This window comes from Arvicola amphibius, chromosome 3, assembly GCF_903992535.2.
Source record: "Arvicola amphibius chromosome 3, mArvAmp1.2, whole genome shotgun sequence".
Classification (NCBI taxonomy): domain Eukaryota; kingdom Metazoa; phylum Chordata; class Mammalia; order Rodentia; family Cricetidae; genus Arvicola; species Arvicola amphibius.
In genome coordinates, this window is record NC_052049.1 from 180,215,031 (window position 1) to 180,237,000 (window position 21,970).

The window sequence follows — 21,970 nt, forward strand, 5'->3', positions numbered from 1 at the left end:
TGTGTGGACTACTATGCCAAGGGTTGAACTTGGGGCTTCTAAAGTACTCTGCCAGTAAAGTAACAGCCTCAGCGTTTATTCATTTATTTTTCATTTATTTATTTATTTATGTGGGTTCTGGAGACCAAAGCCAGGTCCCCTGCTTGCATGGCAACTGAGCGACCTCCCAGCCCTCAACATGAGTTAGAGGTGTGTGTGCCTCTTGATCCTTTTAATGGCTACATATTTATTTTAATGTGTTCTACAATAAGCAAGCCTGTCCTGGCGGCACCTCTTTTTGCAAGAGCTCTGTTACTAAGCTTGAGGCCTTGTCTCATTTGATTGCTCTAGCATGTGGGCTAGCAAGTGAGAGTCACGGGCACTGTGGTTCCCAGGTCTGAAGAGGTGGGTCTGTCTTGCCACCCTGTCCTGGGGACCATTTTCTGACAAAGATGGCTGCCCGAGCAGCCCTGCAAGCAGGAGAGTTTCCCAGCTCTGAGGTTCTGGGTGTGTCCCTATCAGTCGTATTCAACATCAGCTGGGGTGTTGCACCATTTAATCTGCTATCTTCAACACTGGCTTTGGAGAGATACAGCAGCAGGTGAGAGCCACATATTGCTCTCGCAGGGGATCCAAGTTTACAACTGCCTAAACACCAGCTATAGGGGATTTGATGTCCTTATACTACACAGACACAAATACACATACACATAATTAAAAATAAAAATAAGCCAGGTGTTAGTGGGGCACACCATTTTAAACCCAGCACCTGGGAGGCAGACGCAGGTGGATCTCTGAGTTTGAGACCAGCCAGGTTTAGAGAGCAAGTTCCAGGACAGGCTCCAAAGCTACACAGAGAAACCCTGTCTGAAAAACCAAATAAATAAATAAAAATAAATCTTTAAAAAGAAAAATTCGCTTTAGGCCAGTGAGATGGATCAGTGGGGCAAAGAAAGACTCCTCTTGCCAGGCTCGAAGCCCTAAATTTTATCCTGGCACCTGAAGGGTGGAAGGGAGAGAACTCACTCCTCCAAGCTGTCTTGGGACCTGAGCATGTGACACACTTGTACACCACACCCATACACAAACACACATACACAGGCACACACGCTAAACAAAGATATCATTAAAAGTGAGTTTTACAAACTTGACACTTTCTTAACATTCAGTCATTTATTTATATATTATGTAAGAAAATAAAGACTATGAGGAAGTCAAGAGACCTCAGAGTTCATCAGAAGTCACGACACTCTGCAAGTTAGTATCGAGCTTAAATGTAACAAGCCACTAGGAGGTAATTTAACTAAAATATAAAAAACATTAGTTAAATACAGTTCTGGGGGCAATATACATTATAGCTACAACTGCTTTCACAGCCGGATGCATCCTGGTGCGTCTTCATCTCCATTTTCCGAAGAGGAAGTCACTGTGCGGTCCTGGATCTCCAGGCTATGAAACTGAAGTATGTGTTTCCAGCGTAGCAGAGGGTGACCAGGAAGGCGAAGAACTGTGGGGATGGAAGCATGGTACACGGGGAAGTGAACGAAGAAGCATGGCGGACACTTCCGGATTAGAGAGTGATGGCTTCCTCTCCACTATGTCAGGTGCTCAAACTGCCCCAGACCCTAGGCTTCCTTCTATAAATCCACTTTATTGCATCAATAACCCTTTTCTTTAGGGGTGATGAGGGAGCTGTGTATGTCTAATCTAGACAGGGCTCAGCCTCCAGCGTCTGCCATCTCCTCGAAAAAGTGAGGTGAGGCAGCCCCCACAATACACACCCAGCCAGCGTGTCTATGAATCTCAAGTCTCAATTTGCTAATCTCTGTTTAAAGTTAGGAGGGACCAAGGGGACTGCTCGGGGCTGGAGAGATGGCTCAGTGGTTAAGAGCACTGCCTGCTCTTCCAAAGGTCCTGAGTTCAATTCCCAGCAACCACATGGTGGCTCACAACCATCTGTAATGAGATCTGGTGCCCTCTTGAGGAAGAGACCTGGTCAGTCGTCCTCATCCACTTAGACCGAGAAGCCCAATATGGACCAGTTCAACAGAACCGCCATATACGGGCTGCCCATGCATGCGTCAGCATTGCCAGGGCACACATTTCAAAGTTTCAAGGGGACAGCTTGGGGAGGGTGAGCTTGTGGCAGCTGCAGAAAAGGAGGCTGTCACTGTTGCTTCAAGATGCACCCTGTCCTGCAAAGCTAGGATGCTGTGTCTTCAGCCATCACCTTTCTGAGCTGGCCCTTGGTCCTGTCTTCTCCAGGGGAAACTCGGAACCTTCTTAGGAGAGCAGCTATGGTCACACTCTGGCTCCTTCTTGCTGTGTGTTAACCCAAGCCCTGTCTTGTTGGCCATCAGCCAGTCAACTGCTGTGTTTGTCACTATCGCATGTGGCCCTTTTTCTCTGCAGCTAACTTTGACCCCCTCCCTCCTCCCCAACAGGCCTGGGGGAGAGTTTTCGGGAGGACTCACCGAGGAGGCTGCCCAGCTGTTGAAGTTGTGACCCTCCTTCTCTGGGGAGACGGAAGACGCGTCCACTATGGCGGCCGAGAGGTACAAGAGGAAAGCACTGCTGTTAAAGCACAGGCCCTGCGAAGAGGGGCGGACTGTTAGCTAGGGAAGGCCAAAAGGAGGCAGCTGAGAGAGCATGTAACTGCAGCTCCAGTCCAGGGTGCCACATGTCCCCAAAGGCCCCCAGACTTCAGACTGTTCCTTTAACCAGCATTCTTTGGTTCCTGGTCCCCACTCCTGAGAACCTCAGTGTGATGATCCTGGTGGAGGGAGGCGGGCAGCTGGAGGGGCCATGCAGTGCTGACTGCCCCGCCCAGCCCTCACCTCAGCTGTGGTCATTGAGCACATGTCCTCGGGCAGAGACTTTCTCCAGCGCTGCTAGGGCTGGGAGGGGAAGTTAGCTCGAGCTGCTTCTTAATTGCATGTATGTATGTTTTATGCATGTTTGTTTTGGGGATAGGCGTGTACCACCACCGTCAGCAGCTTCACAGATGCTTCTTAAAATGAGAGAGAGGGAGGGATGGGGAGCAAATAACATCAGAGCCCACTGGGAGCTTTGGTCACCTTGGCTTCCCTGTTTTTCTGGAAGAGGCCTCAGTTGGTTCTCTTTATGTTTTTTTTTTAATAATTTATTTTTATTTTATGTACATTGGTGTTTTGCCTGTATGTATGCCTGTGTGAGGATGTCGGATTCCCTGAAACTTGTGAGCTGCCATGTCGATGCTAGGAATTGAACCTGGGTCCTCTGGAGGAGCAGCCAGTGCTCTTAAATGCTGAGCCATCTCTCCAACCTCCCTACCTTTTCTTTCCTCTTTAATAATGGAGCTTTGAAAAGTCAAGCGGGCAAAATTGTAAATGTAATTTTTTTTTTTTTTTTTTGGTTTTTCAAGAGGGTTTCTCTATAGCTTTGGACCCTGTCCTGGAACTAGCTCTTGTAGACCAAGTGGGCCTCGAACTCACAGAGATCCACCTGCCTCTGCCTCCCAAGTACTGGGATTAAAGGCTGGAAGAAAAGGTACACAGAATTTTCCAGACACAGATGCCAGTACCCTGAGGTGAGCTGCAACCCCTGTTTCCATCTCAGCCTTCTGTGCATGCTGGCCCTGGTCCAGGGTGATGTGCTCATGGAGACTATAGCTTTGTTATGGATAGAACCAGAGTCCTGGCTGCCTGAGAGTCACCTGTGATAGGATAATCTCAGTCACATCAGCTATGATGTAATTCAAAAGAATTTACAAAGAAAAACTGGGGAGCATGCTGGAGCTGTTCTGCGGTACCCAGGACAGGATACTGGGCACCAGAGAGAGACACCCTGCACTCTAGCTCAGTCCATACAACAGGGCATTCTGCCAGGTTGTATGCGCACAGCCACAGTGTCTAACCTGGGCTTTCACCTGAGAACAGCGGTCTGTGTGTCAATGCCACTGAGAAAGCCTTCAAGGAGTACAAGAAAGCTGGTGTGCCCTCTATCCAAAGAAAGTCTCCACCGACTTCCTCAGTACCTTCTTTGCCTGTCGTGTTTGCAGATCGACTCCAAGTTTATGAGTAACCACAGGAATCTTTCTTGTGATTTATTGGATAATGGGCAGGCTTCAACGAGTCAGTCTGTGTCAACCCTTTAAGGAAAGTAAGCTAGAGGATCAGGGACAAAGATGACGAGTGTCCAATGTCATGCACACCCAAGGGCCGGGTAGACACTTCATCTGTAAGTAAGATCTCCTCTTGTTGTGCAGCCTCACTCTGGGGTTCTTTCCAACAAGGCCAGTGCTGCTAGGAGGGTGGTCAAGAGCCAACACCCACTTTTTGCCCTGAACAAGTCTGGGAACTTGAACACTTGGAAGAAGTAGGTATATGGCATTTGCGGAGGTGACATGGTCCTCACGTGAGTTACTGATCGTTCACATGGACAAAAATAGCTCGATTTTAAAAGTTGTGAGCAAAAATCAACACTATCTTATGTATCTTATCCGTTCAGAAAAAAATAGTATATACACTGCTTAATAAATTGCCTTTAGCCATTTAAGCCTAGAGAGAAAGATTAGAGGGAACAAGTTCTGTTTCTCCGGATGGGTCCTTGTGACGGTGGGTTGTGTATACAGGGACACACATTCAATCCTTGCCAAAGGACAGACTTCCCTCCCACCTTTTAAAAAATGGTTTGAGGCCAGGTGTATTGGTACACGCCTTTAATCTCAGCACTCAGGAGGCAGAGGTAAGTGGATCTCTGTGAGACAGACGAGGCCAGCCTGGTCTACAGCATAGTCAGGGCTACACAGAAAAACCCTGTCTCAAAAACCAAAAACAAAACAAAAAAAATAATTAAAAAAAAAATCAAATCTCTGCAATGGTAATTAAACTGCATCCAATTTGGACAGAGAAATGTGAAGTAATGAGACAGTGTCCCAACCAGGATGTAGCTCAGTTGGTAGAATGTGTGCAGCCACAGACTCCTCAAGGTGCACTCTGGAGCTGAGGGCAGGGTAATGGAGGTTCAAGGTCATTCTTGCCTGGTCTCAAAACCAAAACCAACCAACAAAACAAAGAAACTAGCTCCTCAGATGGCTCCAGAGGAGAATGGGGGGTGAGGAGGGGGCTCAAAGCATCAGAAGGCCCTGCTCGTCTGCTGGGCGGTGTAGCTCAGACATACTAGACCCTCCAAGCTCCTGCTGGTCTCCAACATCCCTGTGCCGTGGGAGTGAGCTCCAGAGAGCGTGGAACTTTACAAAGGTGGTCAGCTGCTCTTTGTGGAGGGGAGAAGAGGGAGGCCCGGTTCCCTCCTGAAATTCCATCCCGCTTTGCTCTGAAAGCAGTCTGTCTTCTCTGGGATAAAAGCGCACACAGATAAAAGCTTGGCTGGCCCGGCGCTCTTTGTTTAGCCTCCAGCCCGTGCACCCGTGGTCCTCAGTTTAAGATGCTAAACTGCCAAGGACATCTACCCTCGACAGGAGAGAGAAAGAGCGATCAGTGTCCCGGCGGGCTCCTGCAGGCCAGAACTAGACACCAACTTCAGAAGAGGGCTTGTAAGAAGTGACTGAGCCACCTTCCCATGCTGGGGGAGAATTTGAGGTCCAGCCAGGCAGGTCACTGCCCTCCAAAGTGACCCACACTACCAGATGGAGTGTTTGAGAAGTCCCATGTCAGGGGCTGGAGACGGCTCAGCGATTAAGAGCACGCAGGGAGAATTGGGGTTTGGTTCCCAGCATCCACCTGACAGCTCACAACCACCTGTAACCCCAGTTCCAGAGGTCTTGATGCCTTCTCTGGCCTCCCTGAGCTTCTGCACATACAGAAATAAAATAAAATAAGCATATATTTAAAAAAATACACAAAGAAACCGTGTCTTGAAAAACAAAATGTTCCTTACAGCTGAGGGTACTAAATCAACAAGGAGGTCTCTAATCAAAGACCAAGTGATAAGAGTCAGACTCTCTCTTAGATGGTTCTCTTTATCCACCATGTGCAACCCAGAGGTTAAACCCAGGTTGGCAGCTTTGGTGGCAAACACCTTTCACCTGCTGAGCCATCTCTCCGCCCACTGCAGCTCTGTACACTAGTTCAGGATCCGCAGGCTTGTATGGCAAGCACTTTGTCAACTGAACCATTTTAGCCCATGACTTAAGCTCCCTTTTTTCCCCTTGCCCCCGCGAAAATATTTATTTAATGTGTATGAGTGTTTGCTTGGAAATATATATATATATGCATTGTGTGTGTACAGTTCCCATGGAGGCCAGAAGAGGGCGTCAGATCCCCTGGACCTGGAGTTAGAGACGCTTCTGAGCTGTGTGGGTGCTGGGAACTGAGCCTAGGTCCTCTGCAAAGAGCAGCAAACGCTTTTAACCACTGAGACATCTCTCCAACCCCCAGATTTAAGTTTGATTATACTCAGTTATGCTCAGTACTTCCTAGGGTTTTCTTTTTTATTCACACTTATTTTGTGCATGTGCTCGTATCAGGCTGTGTGTGTGTAAGGTCAGAGGACAACTTCTGGAAATTGGTTCGCCCATTCCACCCTGTGGGCCCCAGGGATCACACTCAGGACATGGGTCTTAGAGACAAGCACCTCTACGTGCTGAGCCATCTAGTCAGCCTTGGGGTTTGGTACTGGAGTCTCCCTCTGTAGCCCAGGCTAGCCTGGAATTGGAGCCCATCCTTCCGCCTCAGCCTCCTGGATGTGGGGATCATAGATGTGAACTGATTTTCTACTTCCTTTCCAATTTTGAAGACTTAGGTGCTTAGAGGTCACCTAAGACAAGACCTTCGGGTATCAATAGTAACACTGGATCTACAGACTGGCAAAAAGAGACGATGGATAGGTCTCTTTGGGGCATGTGACCCCAAACGAGTAACTTGAGAGTTTTTTCTTTCATAGAGCAAGCCGAGCAGTCTGGCTGTCTCCTTCCAGCCCAGACACACAGATCAACTCTAAGAACACGCCCATCTCAAAGGCGTGACCAAGAGGCTGGACATAACATGTCCTCTTTTGTTACAGTAGCTGCATTCAGGCTCCGCTGGTGGCAGGTGACTGGGAAATTGACTAGTTGGACAGAAACCTTTAGACTAGAGAAGAAAATGGTAGCAAGGGAGAAGGGGCAGCCCCCAGCCCTGGTGCTGAGCCAGAGGAACAGAGCTGGCTGACCCGGCTCACCTGCAGGCATTCCCCAAATCTGCAGCCCCCAGCCCTGGTGCTGAGCCAGAGGGACAGAGCTGGCTGACCCGGCTCACCTGCAGGCCTTCCCCAAACCTGCAGCTCCCAGCCCTGGTGCTGAGCTAGAGGGACAGAGCTGGCTGACCCGGCTCACCTGCAGGCATTCCCCAAACCTACATGTATTTAAGAAAGCAGTTGAGAAACAACTTTGTCTCCTATAGCACTGACACCAGCAATTGCCAGCAAACACAAACCTACCTCAGCTGCTGGAAGAAACAATCTCTTTTCTTTCCTTTTTATATATTTACTAATTTTTATCTTGAGATTAAGGTTCCCGTAGCCCAGGCTGGTCTCCGACTCATTATTCCTATCTGAGAAGCCTCCATCCTGAGGACTGGGACCACAGGAATGCACCACGCTCAGTTTATGTGGTGCTGGGGATTGAACCCAGGGCTTCATGCACCCTAGGCAAATGCTCCACCCACTGATTTCCACGCCCAGCCCCACCTCACTCTACTGTGCTCTCCTACTCTGTTGTCATGGCTACTGTTACACCACAGTACCAGCTACTTCTGAGTCCAACATCCAAATGACTTTGCCCTGCCCAGTGTCCATGGGGAAAGGGGACACTGACTCCCAGGGCCACCTGTCTGGTCCTGGATGGTGGTGATAAGCACCTTTCACGGGATCACTTTCAGAATGAGATACAAGTACTTGAAAATGCCAATTGAGAATCTTCACTTTGGGATGTGGGAAAACAGTTAATCCATTCTGTAAAGCAAAAGGAGCCCTCTGTCTTCTTGGGTTTACTTGGACTCTGAAGGCAGCTCATAAAGAAGGGGTGCAGGCTTACTTTGAACAATGACTGTGGTGTGTTAAAGTCTGCCAATGTATCCTCGGGTCACAACTCCCAAGGAGGCTGGCTTTCAAGTCATCAAGTCAGAAGTGTGTGTATATGTGTGTATATTATTTGGAAATGAAGTAAACCAATATATCTTTAGAGTTCTATTTTATACATGCATACATGTGGTGCCACTTTAAAAGAAATATATTATTTTAAATGAAACAGGGCCTTTCTATACATAGACCAAGATAACCTTGAACTCACTATTTGGCCAGTTTGGATTTAAACTTAAGATCTCCTTGCCTCAGTTTCTCAAGTGCTGGAGCTGCTAGGATTATTTAGGCATGTACCACCACATCTGTCTGTCTGTCTGTCTACCTATCTGTCCGTGGCAGGATCTCATGTACCGCAGGTGGGCCTCAAATTCCACATGCAATGAAAATGAACTTCTGATCCTCCTGCATCCGCCTCCCAGATGCAGAGACTAAAGGTGTGACACACTATGCCTATTTAGGTGGTGCTGAGGATTGAACCACAGCTTTGTGCATGACAGGCAAGCACTCTTCCCACTGATGATGGCCCCTTCCAATTCCCTGTCAAGACTTCCCACGCTACAAGGCACTCCCTTTGGCCTGAAGATTGTGTGATCACCACTGTTATCCTGTATACGGCACAGCACGCTGCCTGGAGCCAGGACAAAAATCCAAACCCTTTAACTATTCTTGCTTCCAAATAGAAAGACACCAATTTAGTTAGTTTATGTTTCTGTGGTGCTGGAGTTTAAACACATGACCTTGGACATGCCAGGCCGGTGCATTACCACTGTGCTGAACTCAAGTCAGCTACCACACTACTACGTCTCTGTGTGTTTCCCTTTTCCCTTGCTATTAGTTATAGAAAGCAAGGCTCCCCACACTCTGGTTCCTCCCAAACTCCACGTGTTTTACAGCCCTCCCGTGCTCCTTTTCCATCAGTCGTGCACAGAGAGCTGTGATTAGAGTTCGAAGGAAGGAAGATCTGGAGACAGTGGTGTCCTGACACCCCTGTTTTGTAGGTGACCCTGTTTATAGTGACAGAACCCAGCTTTCCTTGACTCAGTTTGTCTGAGGATGTTCTACTTTGCTCAGGCCATCAGGAAATGAGGGATCATTGGCTGCCCCTGTCCTGTGTGAGCAGAGGTGACCCCGAATCCACAAGAAGACACTTGCTGTCCCACCTCACAGCCCCGAGTCGGTGCAGTCCCTGAGGTGGACTTACCACTGTGGTCCAGGGCACCTGGGGAATCCTGGTGTAGGTCATGGTGATGTAGACGATGAGGAAGAAGACAGTGAGGACCCAGTAAAAGACAGCTACAAACATGACCCAGCCGAAAGCAGGGACGCGGAAATACTCAGTGCCCGCGATAAGCGTCCATACTAGCAGTCCGAATACCTGCGAAGTGGCAGCGGAGATGCAGAGAGAGGCGGAAGGAGAGAAAGAACGGAACAGAAAGGACAGCCATTAGTCAAAATGCCCATTACAACTTGTACACGTCGAACAAATGTCCACACACATGAACATACACCCACAAATGCACACACGCATGTGCACACCCTCGTTTACATAATTAAAAACAAACCCTTTAAAACAAATCCCTCCCTTATACTACGTCTCAGATTCTCTGTCATAGCAACAAGTAACAAGTACAATTCCCAAGCCATACACGGCAGTCGGCGTATAGACCACATCCCGGGAGGCAGCCCCCGGAGTTCACGGGGCTTTGGCTACAGGGCCGTGTCATGCAGGCCAGGCTCTCTTCTGTGGTGTCCTTCTTTGTGCTAAACAAAGCAGTTTGGCCTATTGGCCTCTCACATCACAGCCTCGCTCATTTTAGACAGAGACAAATTAGAAAAGAAATCACGGGTGGCGGCGAGTCCCCGTCTGCTCTGATGGTCTAAATGGCCAATTTGGAGAGCACGCCTTTTGTCACTCAGTGCATCCTGGGAAATTCTGGGATGAAGTTGCTATGTTACAGAGGTCAGTCAAAGCCATTCTGGGTTTAGCAACATGCTCCCCGAGCACCTGCTTTGAACCAGGCGTGGTACTGGTCTCGTTCAGCCACAAATGTGAGAGAGGCACGGGTGTCACCGAAGCGGAGGAATTTACTATGTCATGTGTTAGACACATAGCCTGTTTCGACACAGCTGACAAACATTGGTCATGACTATGTGTAGTTCACGGCCTGTATCGATTGATGATGGTGATGATGATGGTGTGTGTGTGTGTGTGTGAGAGAGAGAGAGAGAGAGAGAGAGGGAGGGAGGGAGGGAGAGAGGAAGAGAGGGAGAGAGGGAGAGACTGGAGGCGAGGTTTCTCGCCGGGACCTGGGGTTGTCCCTTCTGTCGGGCGCCTCTGCCTCCTCAGCACTGGGACTGGAAGCTTGCACCACTGTGCCAGGTTTTTCAGGTGGGTGCCGGGGATTGAACTCGGGTCCTCATGCTTGCGTGGCAAGTACTTTACTCATCAAGCCATGGCCCCAGCTCACATGACCCGTTCTATGCAGCCAACGAACACAGCCATGTTTTCCCTTTACTATTGCCTGTGATTTCATGCCTAACAGGAGGAGGCCGTGGCCTCCTGCATGAAGCCTAAAATGGTCGCCTTCACAAGTCTGCCAGCCCCTGCTCGACACCCCACATGCTATGCATCAGGAAACATGTGAGGGTGCATGCACACACATGTATATGCACAGGGTTTTGTTTCCTACTTTTTTTTTTTTCAAATAAATCAGGTTATTAATACATAGCGCTAGGGACTGTAGGAGAAAAGGGCACCTCCCTCCTGGAACCACATCGACTCCAGCCTGCCGGGGCCCTACATCTGCTTCAGAGTCTGGGACTCACTCTTCTGGGGGCCCTCCGCCTACTGCCTCTCAAGTCTGTTCAGCTAGCATGGTGACCATCTTCATTTATCCACTAGGGGGCACCGAAGCACTGCTGATGAATGGCCAGGCCAGCCCAGCGTCGGCTATCTGCAGACTGTGACTTGAGGAAGGAATAGAGAGAAGAGGCGCTAGAAGGAGCTTGACTCTCATTGTTAGTACCAGACATCGCCACATTCTGCAGGAGATAAGGACGAATCAATGCGAAGACCTGGAAGGCCGATTTAATCCCTGTGTCCTTGGCCTCTGTGTGATGTTTATAGAGATTTTGCTGAGGTATCTTCATGAGCTGCTGCAGAACCTTGCAACACACCCACCAGAAAATGCACCCAAGGGCCTCAGGCCTTGGGGTGGTCCCTGACAGGGCAGCTGGCCTCTCCTTTCCCGATCTTGGAAATGGGGGGCTAGAGGTATAGGACCTGGGTTCGGCGCCTAGGTGGAGAGCATTCAAGGTGCCTGATGAGGCGGGTTTCAAACCACATGGCTCTTGTTTCTATTCTGAAGGATGTCCTGAGGGTGTGTCCCCCTCACACCCTCCAGCCCTTCCTCAGCACCACCGTGGAGTCCTTAGGGTGATCAGAGTAGAATGAAGCTTCCAGCCAGGGTGCTGTTAGGAGCTTGGGACTCAGGTTAATCCCACATTTTAAGATCGACCTACATTGGAGGCCAGGTCACAGGACCCTGTTATTCCTTTCCGGTTGACAGTGCATACAGGGTGGGTGTTAAAATGTCACCCACAGACAGTTGCGTTTGAGTCACCTGAACCCCTGAAAGTAACCCCAGTGGAATCAGTGGTCTCACGACAGCAGATTTGCATGTGGTCTATTGCCCGTGCCCAGTCTCGGGTAAGTAGTGACACGCACACCAAGTTCCACGGAACTCGCAGAGATTAGTGGTCTCATGTTTATTCCCTCCGGCAAGCACGACCAAATGCTTTGTGCGATCTACAGAAAGGGCTCCTGGAGTCCTTGGCAGTGAAAGTGGAGGCCCCGTGCCCGTAATTAGAACCACAGTGCTCAGGCCGAAGTTGGCACATTTCTTTTTTCGTCATGGCAGCATGGTGAACGTCTCAGGCTTTGAGTCCCATACAGTCTCTTTCCCAGACACTTTAGCCAGACCAAAACAGTGTAGAAAGCACTGGAGGAGGGGGCGTGGCCAGTTTCACGGGGACTTTGTTTACAAACAAGGCAGGCTGGACTTGGCTAGCGGGCTGCAATTAGCCAGGCTCTCCAAGTGTGTGGTCCCAGACAGCGAAGAACAGTCGCCTAGACCTGCGGCTCAGCAGTGCTGGGAAGAGGCAGGGCAAGAGGTCACAGTCCCCATCCTCAGGCGGGTCCAGGAACTGACTAGCCCTGCATACCCTCCCCCTCTCCCACTGAGTGTTCTCTGCACCAGGGGTTGAAGTGGCGATCTTAGATGCTGTCTTAGGGTGGACTGCGGTGAAACACCATGACCAAAAGCAGCTTGGGGAGGAAAGGGTTGACGGGGGATACACTTCCACACTGTGGCTCATCACTAAAAGACAGGGGCTCAAACAGGGCAGAAACCTGACGCAGAGGCCGGGGAGGGGTGCTGCTCACTGGCTTGCTCAGTCTGCTTTCTCTTAGCATCACCTACCGCGGGCTGGGCATTTCCCCCATCAATCACCAATTTGAAAAAAAAAAAAAAAAAAAAAAAGCTTTCAGGCCTGCCTACAGCCTGATCTTCTGGGGGCATTTTCTCAATGGAGGTTTTGTCCTCTCAGGTGACTCCAGCCTCTGCCAAGCAGACATAAACCTCTCTAGGACGGATACGAATCATGCATCTAAGCTCTCAGACCTCCCAGAGGACACGAACCATCACAACAGTCCTGCCAGTCAGTCAAGAATGCTCTGTCCACATGAGTCACCAAGGGCAAACATCAGGCAAGCCAGAAAGCCAATGAATCTGCCAGGGCAGAGGCCCCTGTGGTGACGGCTTTATCGCTGAGCCAAGGCTCTGTGTTTCCTGATGTTCTCAGGCGGTCCGAGGCAAGACCTGGATGGAGGGTTGTGAGGTCAGCCCGACTCTTGGGTTGACGCAGGCGTTTTCTTCTGTTTTGGTGAAGCAGAGTGTAAAAGGAGAAGATGAGGGAAGGGTTAAAGGAATAAAAGAGAGCTAGAGGCTCCCGGAGGGCTGGGGACTCGAGTCAGTTGGGAGAGTGCAACCCCAGCCAATGTGTGAAACCCTCATCAGAGACCTCACACCACACAAAACCAATGTAGTGGTGACATCTGTAATTATAGCACACAGATGGCAGAGGCAGGAGGATGAGAAACCTTCAAGAGCTTGGGGCTGAAGAGATGGCTTAGGGGCTAAGAGTGTGTTTTGCTCTTGTAGAGAGGACCTGGATTCAATTCCCAGCACCCACGTTGAATGGCTCACAACAGCCTGTAACTCCAGGGGAATCTGGTACCTCTGACCTCATGTATACAGACACACATACTCGTGTACATATACCCCCCCAGAGACACACATACACACACACATACACCTACACACAGACACATATACACAATACATATACCCACATACATAGACACACATATGCATATATATAAACACACACAGAGACACATATCCGCACACATACATATACTCACACAGACACATACACACATATATATGCTCATACATATAGACACACATACTAATATACATATGCCCACATAGACACATACACATAATTTTAAGGAGAAAAAAAACCCTAAGTAAAATACTGCAAACTAGCCTCTCTGCTGCTATGTGGAGAAACACCGGCTCCCATAAGCTGTGCTCAGTCCCTTGCTCCATTAGCCATGCATGAGGTGTTCCACTCACAATTATGTGGTCTCTTTCTTGACTCTGGGGGAGCTTAACTGGGGAAGGGGCGGGGCAAGAGTAGACAGAGTGCTGGACCACCAATGATCCCCAAAGTCACCCAGGGCCAGTGGCTTCCAAGTTCACTGTCTCATGTTCAAGAAGAACAAGGAAAGCCAGGCAGGAAATGAGCAGAATAAACGTAGATTCACTAAGGAAAAGAAAGAAAGTAGGAGGGGCTCTAAGGACGGGTCTGAGGATTCTTTCTGCTCCAGAACCTTCTGGAAGGAACCACAGGTCCACATCTCCCATGTACAGGGTCTTTCTTGACTACATAGGAATTTCAACATTTTTTTTTTGTCTATTTCTGCAAGATGTGCCATTGAGACCGTGCTAGTGACTGCACTGCACTGAATGTATAGATACTGTCCTTCTAATATAATATGTTTGAAAGCACATCAACCATGGGGGCTTCTAACTCCAGGTGAGCCTTACCACTCGAAGGAAACCCTTTCTCCCTCCTTAAAAGATGTTATCGACCTCTTCGAATCAAAGCTTACTTGCAAGACCAGAGGGAAGGGAGAGATTCACAAGAGAATACACAGAATTTTGCCTGAATGTTAAATCATTTCCCGACCTTCCCTCCACGTGAGCTCCAGCACCCTTTCCTGGGTTCCGGCTACCCTCAGCACATCTGGGGAGAGCTCTGTTGATTCATTCTTCTAGCTGCTGAGCGAGGGTCAGGAAGGTTAGCGGACACCAAGACAACCAGCAGCCTCGCAGCGGGCCAAGGCATACACGGAATACAATAGTCTCCTTTCCTTGACAGCGTTCAGCATCGCTTGGGAAATAAGGCAAAGAGAAAACTAATGTAGTCATGCAGCCTGCGAGGGTCATGGCAGTGCATTCCCGGCAAGACAGCTGATATTCCCACAAGGGAGCCTCTGGTGATTCTATGAGGGGTGTCTGCATTCCAGGCACCCACGCTGAGGATGCTGGCAACAGCCGGGCTGGCAGTTTGAGACAGCCATGGAAGAGAGTGGTGGGGACGACTCTGGCAGATTCAGGTTATTCACTGAGCAGGCAGAGATGGGCTAGAGTTGGTTTTTTGGAAATGTACCGTGGTTGCAGCATGCCACATGGGCACATCTTCAAAATCTCCTTGGCAAGTCGGGCATCGTGGTGTGCACCTTTTTAGCCCAGATCTCAGGAGACCATGGCAGACAGAACTCTGAGTCTGAGGCTAGCCTGGTCTATGCAATGAATTCCAGGTCAGCGAGGGCTACAAAGTCAGACTTTGCCTCAAAGACAAACAAGTAAAACAACAAGCAAATTTTAAAAAATCTCCACAAAAACAAAACAATAAAATAAGAACAACAGAAACCACCGCTTGGAATTGTTTATCTGGGGAGGAGCATCCACTTAGGAATCAGAGGTGGTCCCTGGAAGGATGTGTTTCCATACGGCATGGTCTCAGAGGTCAGAGGATGGGCCCTGTTAGCCTGGCTTTCACACCATTCCCGGCTGCGCTTGCCTGCGCTCCTGAGGGAGGGCTCCAAGCCAGTCATTCTGAGCTCACCATGCCACAGCCTCTTTAGGTAACTCATGCTGTGGCTTCAAGGAGAGCTTCCACATCCATCTCCTTGTTGGGTGAGACAGTTTGCTTTATGTCAACTCGACACAAACTGGGGCCATCTCAGGAGAGCACCCCAGCTGAGAAGAAAGCAGGCTGAGTAAGCCCCGAAGAGCAAGCCAGTAAGCAGCACTCCTCCATGGCCACCGCATCAGCTCCTGCCTCCAAGTTCCTGCCTGGTTTGAGTTCCTGCCCTGGCGTCCCTCAGTGGACCGTGATTCAAGATATGTAAGCCAAAACAAAACAAAACAACAAAACAAACGGAAAGAAAGGAAGACTCAAACCCCTTTCCTCCCTGAGCTGTTTTTGGTCATGGTCCCAGTAAGAGTAACTCTAACAAAGACAGTGGGCCTCAAATGGTCAACCGGGCATTTCAGTCAGCCACCGACTCCTTGGGACTCCCTCAGTGACAAGGAGTATCTCTAGGGTGGCAGTGTGTGACGCTGGGCAGTGGAATAGCTTGACTCACAGATTCAGCGATGAGCTGAGGAGGAAGTTAAGTGCTGGTGTGGAGAAATGACGAGGTACCTCTATAGTGAAAATCAAACCCATACATAGTGCAGCCTGCCTAAAAAAGAAAAAAGCCAAACCAGAACTACTATGGGGGAGACGACAGTTCATAGGAATGTAAAAAAAATAAACTTCAAAAAACCGTTTTAACGCGGGCAGCTTCTGGCCTCCTCAGACTAGTGAGACGATGAGCTCACTAGGAGGTCTGTGATATTTCAGATGAAAAGCGCTGGAAACCCAGGTGCAGAAACAGCCTTGTTAATATAGATATCTGCGGGGACATTTGCCTTCCATTAAGTGGTTTTTAAAAATCTTCTCCTTTATTCTAGGAACAAGTGAGGTGGGTTTTGTCTGAAGAACAGAGGATCGTGGGGGATTTCAAAGCCAGCCAACAACAATGCATGCACCATTTAGAATTTTGCATTTCTTTCCTTTAGCTCTGACATCCCCAAGGTACACTTTGGTCTGTTCCACGATTTAAACAGGTCTGTAATGACCACCAGGACGGTCGCACATCAGCGTCCCCACAAGGGCTGAGAAGACACTGCAGCTAACTGAGCCAAACGTGCGCAGTTCACAGTGCAGGCAGGCTCCGCAACCCCCAACATGCCTCTCTGGCCCACAGATTCTGAGTCTAAAGGGCTCTTGAACAGTAGCAGATACAAGAAAGACCACCTTACCTCTGACTTTTCGTCCTGAAAATGGGGTACAGAAGCCCTGTATAGGGGGATAACCTCCCTGAGTGGCAAGGACAGTAACATTTTTATGGTCAGAGATGAGGAGTTGAAGCCTAGAGCCAGCGAAACTGAAACTTGTTAAAAGATTTTTCCCTTGGTCTCCCTTGGTATTTCCATCCTTTCTTAACTTTTAAAAGACACCTGCTTTTTTATTTCATGTGCATGTGTGTGTGTATGTGCACGCGTGTGTTTGTGGAGATCAGACTACAGCTTATGGGAACCAGTTCTCTCCTACCCTGTGGGTTCTGGAATTGGGACCCGAGTTCTTGGGGTGGAAGGAGGAATCCGACTCCTGTCCCCTGACCTCCATGTGTGTCCACACACACACACACACACACACACAGACACACCCAATAAACAAACAAGTGTAAAAAAAAGAAAAGAAAAAGAGTTTAAACCTTCAGTCGCCTGAGGATGTCGCAGCAGGCCCCACCCACTTCTACAGAGTCTCACAAGCACCACTGTGGGACCAAGCCTTTGACAAACAGGCAAAGGGAAACACAAGCCAACCTACAGCAACACTGAAGTCAGTATGTTCTTTCTCAGACAAGATCCACAGCAAACAGGACAGTCAGTGGCATGAGCTCTACTCTGCCACTGAGACTTGAAATTAGCCCACATGCAAAGCATTGGGTGTAGCTATGTTTGAGCAAAATTTCCCCAAACAGGCAGCATGCCAGGTTTTCCTTCATGTCAAATGGGATTTGGGGACATCATGTGAGGGGGACTCTCCACCAGGGAGGAAGCTGTTACGGAGTATTTGATCACACTGTGTAAAGATGTGTCTCTGTTTGACCTTACCTGCCTGAGGTACCGTCTGATTGAGTTCATAAAGATCTGCATGGCCAATAGCTAGTCAGGAGAGGATAGGCAGAACTTCTGGGGAAGAGATGGGAACTCTGGGAAAGAACCTGAGGCGGGAGATTGGCCAGCAAGACTCAGATGAAGTCAGACATGTGGTATCGAGGAGAAGCAACAAGCCTCATGGCAGAAGATAGATGAATAGAAATGGTTAATTTAAGTTATAAGAACCAGTTGGGAACAAGCCTAAGCTAAGGTCAAACTTTCATAATTAATTAACAAGAAGTCTGTGTGTCATAACTCGAGAGCTGGCAGTCCTGTTACAGGGAACATTGCTTCGTAGAGAACATGCCTCTGGGCTCTCCTCCTTCCCATATACAAGGCTCTAAGGAGTTATTACCACTAATGGAATCAATTCCCAACACATGTATATACACCACATACACACACTCACGCACGCACGTGTACACGCACGCACACAGACACACGTGTGTGCGCGCTCACTCTCTGCGGTTGTGCGTTCCTGCCTCTCTTAGTCTTCCTATAGTTTTCTCTATTCAGCACAAGCTGGCGAGTGACCCCCACTTCCAGGTCCTGAGGTTGTTTGAACAGTGCCTCCCGTTTCCCTGGGAACTATGCTAGTCCAGCTGTTTCAGTGGCATGAAATAACCACGAATGGGGGTTATTTTTAAACCCTCCTTGTGGAGTCATGTCAATAAAAGGGTGTCATTAGCTGAGTCCAGTACCGTCTGTAAAGAGTGAAGCCATCACCCACGTGGGAAAACGCCAGGGAAGCAGAGCCCTTGGCACTGGGCCAAGAAGCACACAGCTGCTTTACAGTACATGTCAAACAAGGGGTGGGGCGGGGCAGCCATTATCCACCACACAACAGCTGTCACCCCAAATGAGGGACTGGAAGCCGATCACAGGGTCAGCAATAGTCCCAACCAGGCCATGGCAGGATCGGAGAGACAACGTTCAGGTGAGGCCACCGGGAATAAAAATAAAAGGACATGCCAACGAAGATATGACTGAATTTTGAGGCATCATCTATAAATCAAATCCTACCTAAAAGTTCTCCTGGGAGCTAGCGAGATGGCTCGGCTATGGAGAGAACTCGCTGCTGTTACAGAGGACCTAGGCTTGAGCCTCAGTGCCTACCTGGTAACTAACAACCATCTGTACTTCTAGTTCTGAGGGACCTGATGATCTGATGCTCTCTTCTGGCCTCCAGGGGCCCTGTGTACATGGCGCAAGATATACACGCAGGCAAAACACTCATAAAGGTAAAAAAAAAAATTTTAGAACTCCTTTTTTTTTGTTGTTTTTTTTCGAGACAGGGTTTTCCTGTAGTTTCTAGAGCCTGTCCTGGAACTAGCTCTTGTAGACCAGGCTGGCCTCGAACTAAGAGATCCGCCTGCCTCTGCCTCCCGAGTGCTGGGATTAAAGGCGTGCGCCACCACTGCCCGGCCTTAGAACTCCTTTTTAAAAGGTTTTTCTGCCAGGCGTGGTGGTGTAGGCCTTTAATCCCAGCACTTGGGAGGCAGAGGCAAGTGGATCTTTGTGAGTTTGAGGCCAGCCTGGCCAACACAGAGAAACAAACAAACAAAAAGTTTCTGGGCTAAACAACCAATTGAAGTTCCTGTTTGAAGCCTGGGCAGGGGCTGGAGATGGCTCAACTGTAAGAGCACTGACCGTCCTTTCAGAGGACCCGGGTTCAATTCCCAGCACCCACATGGCAGCTCACAACTGTCTGTAAGTCTAAGATCTGATACCCTTACACAGACATACACCATGCAGGCAAAACACCAGTGCACATAAAATAAAAATTTATTATTATTATTATTATTATTATTATTATTATTATTTAAAGAAGAAGCCTGGGCAGAGCAGTGTCCCTTTGGGTTAAGAGTCAAGTAAAAGAACAACCAGCAGCAGAGAGAGATGAAGGACAGACAGCAGTATAGAGAGAAATGGAGGATAGACAGCAGGAGAGAGAGAGAGAGAGAGAGAGAGAGAGAGAGAGAGAGAGAGAGAGAACAGACAGTAGTAGAGAGACGGCATCATTAAGTTAGGTGCTCACAGTATCCATTTCGAGGCTCATGGGGGAGTAGAGGTATCAGCTGGAGCTCCCAGTTGGGCTTCTCGCTATAGCTGAGCTTCCCATGGCTGAACTTTCCAGCTTCTACTTTATATCACAGAACCAGATACTTTTATATCATGGGATAAACAGTCTGTTGGAAATGCCTTCCTTTCTTCCATCCCACCTGTTCTCAAGGACATGATGTTTGTACTCTCCGACTGTTTTGCTGTTCTTCTCTCCCTCTTGCAGAGTTGGGGGAAGGTCGCCTCCAGACTTCAGAGAACACTTTTAAGACAAAGGTGCCGGAGTCTGCAATAGGGTGGCGGGGCCAGCTTTTACAACACATGTAATTACATCGTAATCACATCATTCCATATAAACGGAACCATGCAACGTGTGACCTTTTGTGTTTGGATCTTTGTCACCAAGGTTTAGCCGTGTCGTGGCATGCATTAATATTTGATTCATTGGGTGTACACACAGCGCAATGGCCAGGAGGACTCTGGTGTTTCCTTTGACCAATCTCCGATTTATTCTTAGAGAGAGGGTCTCTCACTGAATCTGAAGCCCACCGTTTGAGCTTGGTTAGCGGACCAAGCTTCCAGGATCCACCCGTCTCCACCCCAGTGCTGGTCTCCAGTCTCAGAAGGTAGAGGGACCTCTGCTGCTCACTTCCCGATGAACCCCACAAGGACTTGGTTTTCAAGGTTAATTTTTACTGGTTATAACTCCCCAGTGCTTTTTATGCTATCCCGCCATCCGGTGACAACCAACCAAGAGCCGCTGCGACAGCTGACAGCCCCTTCACAGTAGCACTAGTGGCAAAATGATATATTCCATTGCCTTTTTAAAAAACCTCATTAGCCTTTCAAATATAACATGGACCTGGGAAGCTAGAGATAAAATCGTTAGCTACAAATTCACAGGACAAAGTCACTTGACTTTCAGTTAAGAACAGACTTGGCACTAGAGAAAGCAGGGCAAAGGAAGGGCGGAGTGGCGACATTTCAAGTTCAAGGTTCAAGTGGGGAAGCGTAGTGCCTTCCTCTGAGGGCCTGGGGGAACGAGGAAAGGGGTCGAGGGGCAGGAGGTTGTCCGGCTGAGTGGCAAGCAGCTTTCCTTACTGAGTCATCTCACTGGCCCGATGTTGAGACCTTTTCTAAGGATGCCAGAAACTACCCTCACCTCCTTCTGAGTGCTTTGTAGCATTCCTGATAGGCCAGCATCTGCCTCTCCTGGTTTCCTGCTGGTGACCAGGTTCCTGTCTCCAGCTACGCTAAGCAGCAATGCAAAGTGCCACCACGCATGGCTAAACCCTCTTGGCTGGATCCAGGTTTCCCTTGGGATCATTTTACACAGACACGACCAGCAGATCATCATGACGGTATTTTATGTTCCTCGTTGCTGTGACCAATTACCTGACAAGAAGCAACTTAAAGTTTCAGGAGATTGTTCCTTTGCTAAAGTGTTCGCCATGCAAGTCTGATGAACTGAGTTCGAATCCCCAGAACCCGTGTAAAAAAGTTGGGAGCCCAAGACCAGAGTCTTCTGAAACATAGGCCTGGCACCTGAGGCTGTCCTAACACCCACAAATGTGTCACGGAGTACACACACACACACACACACACACACAATTAAAAAGAAAGGGAGGAAGGATTTATTTTGGATTCTGCACCTCAGCTCCTATTCCGGTAGTCTAGTGCCTGACATAGAGTGAGCGGCCCCGGAATTCTGATTCTCGCACGCCTCTGACCACCTTCAGACACAGGGCATTTGGAAGAGACCGAGGCAGTGGAGTTTGTGGGGTCAGTGGATGACCAAGAAACGTGGCCTCACAGAAAGGGTGAATTAGGTTAGAGGCCAGTCAGTTTTCTTCTGCAATTCCCCAGAGGTTATTAGGTTATAGCAGGGTAAGTTGAATTTTTTAAAAATAGCGCTCATTTATTAAAAACATTAAAAAGTGAGAGATTTGACGTGTGTGTGTGTGTGTGTGTGTGTGTGTGTTTATGCACGCATGCGCTCATTCCAGGCTGGCCTTCTGTTTATTATCTTGCTAAACATGACCTTGAGTTCTTATTCTCTTCCACGGTCTTCCAAGTGCTGGGATCATAGGTGTGTCCCACCACATCTGGGTAATTGAGTTCAGGACTTTGGGCATGCTAAGCAAGTATTCTACCAACTGGTCTACACCCCTAGTCCCACAAAAGCCATTGTTAACTAGCAGGCCAGTGGGCTGGTCAGCAGGCCGGCCATTGGTGTTAGCAGGGGGCCTGAGGAGCCTCTGATCCAGGCCTGACTTAGTAGGTGTGCTCTTGGATTGGGCTCTTCTGACAGCTGGCAGTATAGTCTGAGGCACAGGCTCAGCCATTTTCCTGACTTTGCAACAGCCCATTCAACAGCTGAGCCACCCCTGTTCACTCCTCAGCTTATTCCTAGATAAAAGCCTGGCTGTTACATTTCTTTGTCATAATCTTGATTGCTACGAGAG

The 21,970-nt window shown here is 48.9% G+C and overlaps 1 protein-coding gene across 1 annotated transcript in view; it reads right to left on the reverse strand.

The window, feature by feature from the left end:
• Positions 1-1,130: 1,130 nt before the first annotated feature.
• Positions 1,131-21,970, reverse strand: part of Cmtm8 (CKLF like MARVEL transmembrane domain containing 8) — a 57,798-nt gene continuing 36,958 nt past the window's right edge. Inside the window, exons 2-4 of the mRNA XM_038323278.1 lie at positions 9,239-9,412; positions 2,454-2,570; positions 1,131-1,486 (exon numbers count right to left, since the gene is read on the reverse strand). Coding sequence (XP_038179206.1) covers positions 1,403-1,486; positions 2,454-2,570; positions 9,239-9,412 — 375 coding nt within the window. The 3' untranslated portion in view covers positions 1,131-1,402. The remainder of the gene's footprint in view (positions 1,487-2,453; positions 2,571-9,238; positions 9,413-21,970) is intronic.